A 13,983-nucleotide genomic window follows, 5' to 3' on the forward strand; every position below is an offset into this window, starting at 1 on the left:
TTGCTGTTTAATTGGCTGCCGCAGTATTTAATAATTTCATATTTAAAAATATTTTTTGCACCATTAACTGTAATAATTGTATTACTTGATGCACTGCAAAGTGAACTACAATAAAAACATAAAAGACATAATTTGCAGGCAGATAATTTAAGAATAAAATGAACATGAAAACAAAACAAAACATATAATTTTGCTTGAAGAAAGTCAAATACGACAATAATACAGGGTGTATGCTTTGTCATTTTCATAGATATGTACATATCTCGTATAAACATGTGTACGCTCACATCAGATAGACATCATCAAGTACAATTTGATATATTAATCCTCTACAGATAAGGGAAATAGGATTACCAGCCTGTATTTTAGAGAGACTGAAGCCATTGATGGTTAGAAAGTCTTTGTGTTTTGTGAACATTGTGTGTGTGTGTGTGTGTGTGTGTGTGTGTGTGTGTGTGTGTGTGTGTGTGTGTGTGTGTGTGTGTGTGTGTGTGTGTGTGTGGGTGTGTGTGTGTGTGTGTGTGCAAATATCTTTGAAATGAAAAGGAAAAAGGGGTTATGGGATAAAACAGTCAAGGACTGTGAAATGGAAATGCAAGAGATATGGATGTATACCGCAACGTCTCCTTCACTTAGATTATAATGTTACTCAACATTTCATTTACCACATTTCAGTGCACTTATATTACAGGAGAGAGAGCAAACAGTATGGCCGTTGACATCTGAGTTCAGATCCAATATGTAAAAGACAACTGTAAGGACATCAGGATCATTTTGCACAAGATTTATCCTCCCAATTGACCAACAGTTAAGCTTCTAGGAGCCCAAAAGAGTCATGGAGTACGTTTTCCTGTTTTAAAGCAGAGTTTTAGATTTTAAGTGAAATTATACGTAAATGGTTTTCTAATATATTTTCCAGCTATCTCCTGTGCCGTACTGGCTCATAGCAGGAAGTGAGGTAGAAGAGATATTTTAGATTTGAGGAAATTAAAATGTCCACAACAGCAACATTAAATCAAATCAATCAGAGAAGTAAAGCTGAACACAGCCAATGTATCTATTATGGGTGATGGAAAAAATGTATTTAGTGAAGCAGATAAGATAAAAGTTAATCCATCCTTTTTTGGTATAACATTTAGTCAGTCCTAAAAACCCTCCCTTCAAGTATCACGTCTAGTACCTGATAGAGTCCGAAGTCGAGCCGTAGTGTGGCGACATAGCGTGTCTCACGGCCGCTGCGAACGTCTCGCAGCTCCAGTTGGAGGTCGTGCCACTGGCCGTCTGCCACCTGCACCTGATCCAACCGCAAACGCACTGGTCTGGTCGAACCACGGGTCACTGAGAACACCAGCTGACCATTTATCACCTGCACACACACACACACACACACACACACACACACACACAGACACACACACACACACATTAACACCAGGAAAAAAGGGAAAGGGAAAATGTTTTTTTGAAGAAACTCACTGCAGTGAAGGAATAAAATAACCTGCTTGGTAGGTAATAAGAGACTGAGAGGTGTGTGTGTGTGTGTGTGTGTGTGTGTGTGTGTGGGGGGGGTGGGGGGTGTTAGGGTTGGGCGATTGGACAAATGTCAACAGTGCTTAGGTACATCGTCGGTTCTTATTTTTTGGACAATTTTTTAGGCAATAGTTGTGATTTTATTTTGCTAATTTAATGGTCTGCCTCAAAACAAAGTCATAGTCTGACAGCTGCTCATCAAGCAGCGGGAGACAGGTGGGAAAAACAGCGCTCAGAGGGGGCATATTTTCACATCCTACAAATCACAGGTAGAGACATTTATCTTAACATCTTGAAACTCAAACTGAAAACTGCAGCTGCTGTACATTCACTTGATATCTTCACACATATGCTGCTCTGATGGCTCTCTCATCCACTGAGAACACATCTCCTTTCACATTTTCATGTCATTTATTGGTCATGCCCCCAGAGAAGAAGGCTACATTGCTCTATCTTTTGAATGACACACCCACTGATGTTGTCACAGTTGAACCGCTTAACACTGGAAGAAAAAAGCTATTTCCAGGTTCCAGTTTGGAACAAACTTGACAGGTTCTGAAAAAGTCATTTTTGATCAAAATGCTCCAGGAGGTTCAAATTCTGGTGCGTGAACCGGAACCGAACCTGTTCCCTGTCAGCCGAAAAGCGCTATGTGAGACGCAGGGTTTGGGGTGGGGAGGTCAGCCACTCACACACTTCTGGGGGAATATATCGGCAATCGCCAGTTATTGAGCTGACGGTGGCCAACTGGAAATTTTTAACATATCACCTATCCTGAGTGTGTGTGTGTGTGTGTGTGTGTGTGTGTGTGTGTGTGTGTGTGTGTGTGTGTGTGTGTGTGTGTGTGTGTGTGTGTGTGTGTGTGTGTGTGAGTGTGAGTGTGTGTTTGTGAGTGTAGGAGTGTGGCAGTGTGGGAGTGTGAAATTGAAATCCAACATCTTGGCTGCACTCCTGCCAAGGTGTTGCTAATTCAATACTGTCTTAGGATGTAGAAATATGATGTATGCATGAATGTAAATGTTAACTGTACATAATTTAAATCAACCATAATACCAGCATGTATGACTTATATACAAGATGATAATGAAGTATAAAACACTAAATAGGACCACAGTAACCATGAAAGATAAGCTTAATTCCCATAATAATCAACCTGACTGCTGCCAAGACATTTAGCAGCCCACGCTGCGTTTTGTATCCTGTGCCACCTGGTGAGATTTTGCTTAAAATGTGCAGCATTGATTGAAATCAAGATATAAAATTGTTTAAGGTACAAAAGTTGAAGATGATGCTATCTATATATATATAAATATTTTAGCATAATTGCAGTTAAACCTTTTAGAGCTTCTGGCAATGTAACATATGTTTATCCTCTTCTGCAGAGCCAAAAAGAAAAACGACCAGCGAGACTGGGAGAGAGGCACTGGCAACTATCGCCTTTGCAAAAGGCATGGACAGGTTCATGGGAAATGTGGTCTTGTTTTTAGAAACTTCATTGACCCTAGTGTGACTTAAAATGCGATTAGTTGATTGAATTATGTCAGCCATTGTCTCATTTGTCAATTTGACAACAATATATTAATGTTCATATATGTTCTAATGCAGACATTAACGGGAATGTTAAGTCAGTGTGTGTGTGTGTGTGTGTGTGTGTGTGTGTGTATGTGTGTGTGTGTGTGTGTTCACACCTGGAACAGCAGGCTGGTGTACTGGCCAGCCTGAGCCTGCAGCAGCGTCCCCTCCCGCGCTCTGGTCCTGAACACCAGGCCGAGGTACCAGGGTGTGGAGATGGTCACGTCGTTCTTCAGGTCCCACCAGAGGGCGCTGTTTCCCAGGAAGCGATGGGGGTGTGGCATCACTGAGGTGTAGGGTCAGAGAAAGACAGTGAACGAAAGGTATTGCGATTCCAGAACAGCCTCAAGATGTCACTGTTCGGGGACGGAAGCTGTTTTTGAATATGTAAAAAAAAAAAAAATCTTAATAAAACAAACACTTGACCTAGCAAAGTTAGCAGTTAGCGGTGTGCTGTTGACCTATGGGTTAAGGTGCCTGATATTCATCTGATATTATTCTCAATAATGATTTTTGCTTCCCACAATTAAATGAACATGATCAATTGCATTATTGACGTTTCATACAGTAGCAAAACTTCAATGCATATCCAATCGAGCGCTTCCTTAACTAACGATTGGGATGTTTTGTCACTTTTGAGCTTTGAGGAGATTAACTGAAGTCAGGCGCAGAAGAACCTTATTTTAAGTCTTATTTGGATGCAAAGGAATATAACACAACAAAGAAGTTAAAGCAGTGCTCTGTTCATTTAATGATCTCAATATCAATAAAAATAATCTTGATAATCATTTTGTCCATAATCGTGCAGCCCTAGTATAGTAATAGTTAACTATCGGCGCTCACTATGGAGGACTCACACTCTGTTTCACCTTGTTCCTTCATTCAATAACTGAGGGTGACACTAAATCCATCTATCCACCCATCCATGAATATGCATTCAACTTACACACTCATTTTTCACATATAATAAAGCCTACACCTGAATACATGTATTAATAAATAAATGAAAGGATGACATAGCACTTTAGAATCAAAACTGGTGTTACCTTGTTTTAACTTTAGTCATTATTTACCAATAAAAGTGTCATAAGTATAATGAAAAATAAAGGTCAGACAGAAACTGCCAATCATTTTAGCCATTGTCTCCATTGTAGCTGATGATTACCAATGTGGCGCAATAAATGTGACATCATTGAAGGTTTTCAATGGTTAAAAATGCAACATGTAAGACCCTAGCGTGAAAATACTGTAAGTCCATAATGCCTCTCACCGTGGCTGCAGTCCTTCCCTCCGTACCCAAGGGGACAGTCGCAGGAGAAAGTCTCCCAGCTCACCCTGCAGGTTCCTCCGTTCTGACAGGGGTTAGATTTACAGAAGGGAAGCTTGGCGCTGCACCCTATAAGAATCAACAGAGACATGACATCATCGATGAAGCTCCAAGAAATCTATCACCATAATGTGCGTCTCAGCAAATGCATAAAATGAAAGGGGAAGCAATGGTCAGCTTATAAATTATGATGTTAAGGCAAATGGCCTTTACAAAACATCTAACTTAGACTGGGTGCATTTACATTTTTTAAAATCAAATGAGTTCCCAAATGCATGATTTGAATATTTTTGTAGCCTCTCGTTAATATTTTCTGTTAATCTTACAATTAAACACAATGACACTATTGTATTAACTACTAGCCTGAAGAGATGCTTCAATTAGTTACAATAGTTGATATCAGTTTATTTTTTAAAAACAAGGGCTGCTGGTGTTGGGGGGGTGTTTAGCAATGCTGACCGGGTAGTGTTCCATTGTTAGCTATAAACCCAGCCAAGTCCAGCGGCTTGTTGTCAATGTGCAGCTCCTTCATACAGCCGATAAACTCCCGGCTGCCAAACGGGAAGTTGTCTGGTACGTTAGGAACTCCGCCCAGAAACAATGGACCAGTCAGGTCCAGAGACCTGAGAGAGAAACAGGATAAAGAGGAAGAGGAGTAAATAAGGTGGAGAGGAAATGGGAATATGGAAGGAATGGAGGATTATCCCTCAAGGATGGAGAGGAGGAGGGAGGAGAGGGATGAAAAGAGGTTTAGGAAGGAAAAACATGAAAGAGGCAAAGGGATTTAACCCAGAGATTAAATGTGTGATCAGAGGTAAACGTCAAAAGGAACCAGTGTCAGAGAATAACATGTCGAGGGGAAATGAGATGACAATGGTGTTTTTCAAGGTAACTGTAAAACCAGCAGGGGGGAGAGAAATTGAAAGGATGAGAAAAAAAAGGAGCGGCAGCGGACAAACAGGAGATTAAATATGAGTTACAGCGAATTCAAGAAGAGAGGAGGAAAAGGTAGATGACAAGGCAGAGGGAGAAAGGAGACAGGAGCCACCAAAGGAGGTAGACGTTACGGAACGTCAACAACTAGCAGGCACAAAAGGGAGACAAAAAAACAGCAGCGACAAAAGGGAGATGTAGAGACAGCCAGGGAGACAGATGAACAAACAAAAGATTAAGTGTGAGTTACAGCAAATATTAAGAGAGCAAGCATGAAGGCGGAAGACAAGACAGATGGAAGACGGGTGGAGCAAACAGGGGTAAAGTGAGAGGACGGTGTAGAGAACAGCACATAACAGCTATGGGACTGAATGAGAGAGAAAAAAACGAATTGACAGAAACAGTTGTGTTGACATTTTGAGAGCATTATCTTTTTTTCCCCTCTAATGTGAGTTGGGACTTTTCCTTTAAGCTCACATTGGCAACACATGTCATGTGCCAAGCCAATAAACGCCAGTGGAATATAAATTGAAGGAACACATAGTGACAAAAGGCTCCAGGGTTGAACAATCGAGAGATTAAGTGCAAGTTACAGCAAATATCAACAGAAAGTATCATTAGAACAGCATGTCGGGAGAGGGAGAGAGAGAGAGGGAGAGAGAGAGAGAGAGAGAGAGAGAGAGAGAGTGAGCTCTTAATGGAGAAATGGAGAAGGAACCGAGGATGAGTGTTGAAGTGTTAGGCTTTGCCCTTCCTCTCTGATCTCTCTTCTCTTCTTTCAGCCTCAGTTAGCGCTGACAGAACTCAGCAAACGTGATTAAAGCTTACAGAGGCAAGGCCAGACATGAACACTATGACAGGCTGCTTTTTGAGTGCATGTGTGAATATGTTAGCCTGGCTAAGTTCAATTGTAGATTGCACGTTGGTCGGGAAGGCTACTGTCTTTTTCTTCAGCACAAGAGGCGGGCGCAGTTTTGGCTGCACGCAATTGGACAGTCCTTCAACCAATCAGACCAACAATCCGGATGACTCGATTCGTTTGGCCACCAGTGGGGCTAACTGGTAGATTAAACTTTTACCAAAACAAGTCGGCAGTAAAGCAAATACATCCTTTCTTTGGAAGAGTTACTCCATGGCAAAATTATGCTCAGTTTTCCAAGACAACTTGCCACGGAAAATTATCGGGTTTAACCAGCCAATAGCGTGCCAGGTGAAAAAAAGCCAGCTTGGTGATTGAATAAAAAAAAAGGAATAGAAAATGGTAGGAATAGACATGCTCTTTTCCAGACCCAGGTTCAGGGCGAATTCAAATCACCAACAGATGGGGATGGGGATACCCAGTCTATGAATATGTGTGTTATATGCACTTGATGGCATACATGTAGACTTTAAGTTTGAAACACACTCACGATAAGCAGATTACCAAACTTTAAAAAGGTCAAATATAACATTAAATTAAGCAACATACTAGATTTGTTTGAGAATAAGTGGGTGAGATAGAGACAGAAGGAGACAAGCGGAATAAGATGGCAAGAAAAGATCATTTACACCAGGCAGAATGAGCTGACCAGTAACAAGACCACCAGAGACATACCGATACGGACACGAGGAGGCATGAATTAGTCAAACAGTCGTGCCTCATTAAAACCTCCAAAAAGGTTTCTCTAGCAACCTCATCCCCCCGGATCTAAGAAAAAATAAAAATCCTTTCCAACCGTAACAGCCTTACTCAAAGTTTTATCAAGAGTTAAACCAATTTCACTGCTTAAACCTACATCAAATGGTTTCACTCATTGCCTGTTTGTCCGCATGTGTATTTTATCGTAGTTTCAATCTTTGTTTTACTGGTAAAGTCACCCTGTTTTTGCAGCTTTAAAAAAATTCTCAAATGTACCTCTTAACAGTAATTTTAATCTTTTACATTTAGATGTGTAATTCATAAAAGCAATTAATGCCAATACATAAACATAATCACACTAAGTCAATGTATGTCATGTATTGTATGTCACCAATCTGTGTGCACGTCCTCAATTATTTGTAAATGGTAAACTGCAACAATTAGTTCAAAACTTGTATAGTGCCTGGCTCAGAGGCATTCCCATCAAACCAATATTTCTCAATATAGGAACGCTATCACTAATCACTCAATTTTATTCACCTTTTCATACCTGCAGTCTAGAAATAGCAACAGCTGTTGACCGGTGTGCTGTAACACAAACTGATCACCTTTATCGGTCGTCTACGTAGTGAAAACTGCCTTTGAATATCTTTAAAGCCTCCTCAGTTGAGGTTAAATCAAAGTTGTCTTTGCAAAGAAGCTGACACAGCTTGTGCAAACACCACCCACAGCTCAGGGTCAATGACTAGACAGAGTCTTCCAGCTGCTGCACTGGAGGGTAGGGAGCTTTATGGAAAGATTTAGATGAATACATTAGTTCACTAAGCTTTTTTGTTTGTTATTTCATAAATGTCAGACATGGAACAAAATAATTAATTTTTATGATTAATTCCTCATATAACTGTGCTATGCTGGATAGATATTTAAATGTACCGGAAAAAAAAGGGTGTTGAAATTGCCTTCACGCAGCGCTCACCCCAACACGTGAAATAATCCAGGATCTATAGTTTGTTTTTGCTTTAGGTCATATTTGAAGTTTGACATTTCCAAGATATGTGGGAAATAGTGCTCTGTAACTGGATTCATTTATTAGGATCAGACAAATTGTTATAATCCAAGCACAGAAAACCCAGGTATACATACAGAAACAAAAGATGGAGAGCTGAAAAAGTTAAACTCACTTCTTGCTGCTGGCCTGTTTGCCCTGCGCGGCGCAGCTGTAATTTCCGAGCTGTGTGCCAAAGCGAAGCGACAATGCCGTATCACAGTCGTCAATGCTCACTACTGCAATCTTCTCGTCTGACGGACCCTGGGCCTCGCCACTGATACTGCGCTTAGGCTGAACACACACACACACACATAGACAAGATTAAAACAAGGGAGTCCCGAGGAACAAAAAAAAACAAGAAACACCATGACACCGGACAACATGCAAGAGCAACAGCATAGAGTTTATATCACAGCAGTCATACACTATAAAATAACAGTTCCAACACATCAGACCACATTCAGAATCTTCACTGCTAGTGGACATCATGTTAGAAGGAAAAGGGGGGAATTTGAGTTAGTAAGAGAAGAAAAACGACAGGAACTGCATACGGGTGGGCAAATAATGGAGTAGAGGTAGATAGACAACACACTCACTCGTCACTTACTGTCTGCTGGTGAAAGAAAGAAAGACAGAAGTAGAAACCGAAAGAAAGAACGAAAGAAAGAAAGAAGGCCAGAAGTAGAAACAGAAAGAAAGAAAGAAAGAAAGAAAAAAGAAAGACAGACAGAAGTAGAAACAGAAAGAAAGAAAGAAAGAAAGAAAGAAAGAAAGAAAGAAAGAAAGAAAGAAAAAGTATGTGCACCCTGACACACACTCATACTCACATAGCGTATAGCTGGCTGAGGAAAATAAAAGAACATGAAGAAAATTAAAGGAGATGTGCGGTGAATATGCATGAATGAATGAAACGGTGACAAGATAAACGCCCACAGCCCACCAGTATGCGCACACAAACACTTCAATTCAAAGTGCTTTGTCTGCATGAAGGCGGAGAAACTATTGTGCTGATGCATCAGAAGTACAGTACAAATGATCACATGTAAACTGCAAAACTTGAAACACAAAAACGTTAACTCAAAAGTAGGATCAAACATCTCAATGGTCTGTGACACACGATGAAATCGGGACACAACGCACCTTGTTGTAGTAGTGGATGTGAACAGTATGCCAGTTGCCATCGCTCACACCGCCAGGCAGGAAGGGACTCACCTGAGTGGAAGATTCACCTGCAGGCAGACGGATACATTTGAATGTTGGCGTCAAAACATTATCAGGTAAAAATAATAAATACTCTGCACACTATAAATTCACTTGTGTTATGATCATTATTATGCTAATCTCTACTTTAGAGCCTTCCATTTCCAATTTCACATTTAAGTACAAAACATATACACAGTGCAAATAACAGCTCATCATTATACTTGTGACAACTTAGACTGACAGCATTCACCCCCTGAGGCCATGTGTCAATAGATAGATAAACAGGATTTTTATATAGTAAACAAAACCCCTTCCAAAGTGGGAACAGTGTCACTTGCTATGATGAATGCTATGCATTTCATGGCTCTGTTGTGGAGACGGGCAGGTCAGCTGTAGGGAGTGTAATGATTTTGGAGGCAGTACGTCTGATACCGTTTGTGTTGGCAGTGGTCAGCATGGTGAAGGAGCAGGAGGAACAGGACGGCTGAACTACTGTATGTCCTGTACACCTGTTTGCTTAAGTCCTCGACAGGAATTTAACCATCAACTTAAATGTATCCTATTCTAACATTATTATCCAAAAACTTGAGTGAGGTATGGTGGGATTTTCTCACAGATCACAATTTGACTTTGTCTGCAGTTTACTGCTTGTCTGACACGGACGGTTGTCTAAACCCTCCCACTTCATGTTTAATTGCAATCTGTATCCTAATCTAATCTAATCTTGATTGTAATCCTACACCTAAGAGAAATTCCAGTAAAGAAATGACACACAACCTTTGAGAACAAAACCATATCTTGTTTTCCCGGCAGTCCTTATGGATAGAGATATAAGATATCTGATACCTGTGGAATATTTGAGCACCACTTGTCCTTCCTGGATCTCCAAGGCAATGAAGTCATGTTTCTCGTTGAAGCGTCCGTTATAGAAGAGAAGACCACTGTTTTCCAAGGTGGCAAAGCTAGAAAATGCATACACGCAAAGAAATCCATTAATGAATATAGTATAATGCAATATGACTATTATTACATTCCACATACAATTTAAATAAGTCAAGTAATACTGCATGACACATTTATACATTTTCAGATGGGATTCTTAATTCTGACTAGGTTAGTGCAACATTTGATCCTGATGCAGTGAGCCTTAATACCATATTTCACATGGCAAAATGGCCTAATTTAAGCTTAGTATGGAAGAACAAAAGGTATTCAAACCGCACTACAGTTTTAAACCACATTGCTGCAGGCTTCCAATAAAAGTCTATATTCCAAAGCAAGGCCAAGGGGATGTGCCGAGTCCAAGGCTACCATGTTAACACACCCTGATCAAAAGAACTGTTGGGGTTTTTTTGATACTGCAGCACAGATGACAAATTTTCCCTCCTGGCAACAAGATACAGAAAGATCCCCACTGCAAAAAATGTCCACTTTAAAGAATGCTTTCATCTGAAATGTGTTGAAAATAATTGTCTTACTTGTTGCTTAATGAACTGGTGGCTTAAACTCAAGTCCTTGCAAAACAATAGGCCTCATTCACCAACCATTCGTAAGAAAAACCTTTCTTCTTAAAACCCAATTAGCTATTTTCAGTCTGACATTCACCAACGTTCTCTTATTTAGGATTTCTTCATACACTTAAGAGCACTCTTACCAATATTTGGATGCTGATGTCATTGCAAAGCGATGGCCTATTGTATTTTATTCAACTTTACAGTTTTATAATATTATAGTATTTGAATTAAAATAATACTTTGATCATTTGGGCTCCACCGTCTTTAGACTTTTATTTGGGCATTCTTAACTTTATTCTCTCAACCTTTCTGTTTCATATCTGTGTGTGGCTTTGTGCACACAGCCCGCCGGTCTCATTCGCTTCTATGGGGATTAGGGGGCTTTTGCCTATGTCTAATTAGGACCGGGATGAAACTTTGGCGAATGAGACCTAATATTTTTTATTCTTATTTGTATTTTACATCACTGGCTTAAACATCCACCAGAGAGCAATGTGGCTGTAACAAGAGATGCAATACTGCAATACAGCAGTGTTAGGACATGTACTCTGGAGAAGAGCACGCCATCACCTTTACCATAATGACCTCTATGTTTGTACCTCTGAGAATGTTGCAATTGTCTAAAATAAACCCAGTGTTATTCAATAGCGGATATGTGTCTTCCATTATGCAGATGTCATTTCTTCAAGCCACCAAATACTCGAAAAACTGTGTAACCTGAGCTTTGTAAACAGGGACTGTGAGTGGAGCCAGTAAAATGAGGATGCCGAAAGAAGCATGCTTATTGTTGGTGAAATGTCTTATTTGAGACCAAAGAACTGCATTTGCAGGAAAAACAAATGCAGTCTATTTACTATAAGATGAAGAAATTGACCTCATGAAAGCATATCATACATTCATTGAAATGTTTCTCCAATTCTTTCAGCTCAGCAGTTACTGACAACTTCAAACATAATATAGCTGCAGTACCATCATACACTACTTCTCCCCCACATGATTTGCATACATAACAAGTTTGCAGTAGCACACATCTATACTGTCACAGTCGACAACAGAGCCATAGTACTCCTCATACTTTCTCAGGCAGAGTTACAACTACAAAAACATCTGTAGCCGCTTTTGGTGAAAGATGAAAAAGGAAGATTTTTTTGCAGTGGAGAAATCAAATGCTGCGGGAGAACGTGGTTGACATGAATAATGATTGAGTCCTGTTCGGCCCTGATGTAAAAATCAGGCCAAGTATTTTGCTGGCAGCAAACAAGATGCTAAATAAAACACTGACCTCAGGGGAAGGAGGCTCACAGTCAGTGTATCTAATGTACAGTTTGACACTGCTGAATTAGTCACCATCAGATAACAGGAGAGTAACTTTGCCCAGAAAGAGAAGATATAAGATCAGGGTCAGGGTTAATGTTGTGCCCTAAAGCAAGGCACTGACATTGTAATTCATCCTGTACACTAAGGTTTAAGCTCCCAGATGTGAATGTATTTGACTGATTATCGAGCAGAGCAGTGCTGAAAAAGACCATACAGTACCCAGTATCTCAAGGGAACCTTGTTGAAAGGAAAGAACATCACTCACTTTCCACAGTTTGGGGAATTTTAATTGCCACAATTGTTACCAACACTTGTCTATATTAGTCTTCAAGGGTAGAAACTATCCCACAGAAACTCTCAAATACTGATAAAGTGAGCTTCTCTTTAAGAAAGAAACACATTCACATCACTCCTCATTCCTTGACTTACTTACCCTAACATATCTGTCAACTGATGGTCACAAATCAATGAAACAAATCACATATAGTGCCTTTACACAGGAGCAACGCACAGAACCTCATTTCGCAAGAATTTAATGACCACAGTGTCTCATAGCAACCTCAATGGTCGTCGCACCCCCTTAACGCCAACCCCACGGGTAACGTCACCTTGGCAACTATCATATGACATTAGCCATGGTAACCATCCCATAACCCTGCCTAACCACTCATCAGGAACACTTCAGATCTACCAAAGACCACCACTTGTATGTCAAGAGGCGAAGAATCAGCAGGGAGACGGTGGTGGCGGGCAAGCAAGACAAAAGGACCTTGCGTACAAGGAGCCAGTCACAGACTTCTGCAGTAACATATTGTTACATCTGACAAAATGAACCAAACCAGCTTAGAGGCTGTAGCTAGGTCGTGTACCAATCAGAGTTTAAAAGACATGCATGCAAAACTTTTTAAAAAGAAAAGCATTAAATAAGGCATTTGAACGTACATTAATGCGCCAACTCTGACAAAAGCATCATTTTCATCTAAATTGGTATTTGAGAGATTACTTTTCTGTTCTGACCCCTTGACAGAGAGAGTATAGGGCCACCAGAAATGCAGCATTAGCTTTTGGAGCCTTTACTGAAATTGAAAAGATAAAAGAATACAGGGGGTGATAAGATGCAAGATAAGGAAGAGAGAGTGGAATCAGAGAAAGCAAAGTAGTTGTTCCTGAAACCTGTAAATTGACAGATGAAAGAGGACACAGAGAGGAGATACCACACTGGAGAGGAGAGTGTAGGTAGCAAAGAGAGAAACCATGAATAATAGGATCGATCTTGGAGATGGAGATGAAATAAATGGATAAAAGCAAAGAGGAGAGAGACTCCATCAGAGGAAGGGAATCAAAAGGAGTGGTTATGGATCTCTGTCTGAGTGCAACTGGATGACGAGAGATGAAAGATGAAAGAAAGGAAGGAATGAAGGAAGATAGCAAAATAGCAAAAATTAAAAACACAAAAGTTTAATTCAATTGTGAATAAATTTAGAGTAGTAAATCAAAGACAAGACCCGGTAAAGATAAAGCTTCCAATCACTCAATCTACTTACGTTAACGAGATGGACAGGTGAAATCTCTGTCTGAGGCCCCGGAACATGGCGAAGGACTTTGGTGGGAAGGACCGGGCAGTAACTGTGCAGTATGGACGCTCATAGCCTCCCGGAGGACACTCACAGCGGAAACCTCCACCTGAAAGCTCCCGACACGTCCCTCCATTACGGCACACACCTGGCACACATCTGCCCTGCCGCCGGTCAAACTCACACCGGTCACCTGAGGGTTCAAAATCAAGAGAACTCATTATTCCAATCAAAAAACAAACATAAACTACAGCAGAGAAGTTGACCTTGTCTTTGCGATTCAAAATCGATTCAATACATGGAGGTGGTAATTTCAATTTCTACTGCAGTCTGCTGCGTGCTAATAA

General features: G+C 40.5%; 1 protein-coding gene across 1 annotated transcript in view; it reads right to left on the reverse strand.

The window, feature by feature from the left end:
* celsr3 (cadherin, EGF LAG seven-pass G-type receptor 3) overlaps positions 1-13,983 on the reverse strand; it is a gene marked incomplete at both ends in the record, with an annotated part of 101,648 nt that overhangs the window by 41,789 nt on the left and 45,876 nt on the right. Inside the window, 9 exons of the mRNA XM_083920826.1 lie at positions 1,181-1,366; positions 3,219-3,388; positions 4,373-4,498; positions 4,889-5,052; positions 8,162-8,319; positions 8,856-8,870; positions 9,169-9,257; positions 10,078-10,193; positions 13,607-13,829. Coding sequence (XP_083776952.1) covers positions 1,181-1,366; positions 3,219-3,388; positions 4,373-4,498; positions 4,889-5,052; positions 8,162-8,319; positions 8,856-8,870; positions 9,169-9,257; positions 10,078-10,193; positions 13,607-13,829 — 1,247 coding nt within the window. The remainder of the gene's footprint in view (positions 1-1,180; positions 1,367-3,218; positions 3,389-4,372; positions 4,499-4,888; positions 5,053-8,161; positions 8,320-8,855; positions 8,871-9,168; positions 9,258-10,077; positions 10,194-13,606; positions 13,830-13,983) is intronic.

Source organism: Echiichthys vipera, assembly GCF_963691815.1.
Source record: "Echiichthys vipera genome assembly, chromosome: 9".
Lineage (NCBI taxonomy): Eukaryota > Metazoa > Chordata > Actinopteri > Perciformes > Trachinidae > Echiichthys > Echiichthys vipera.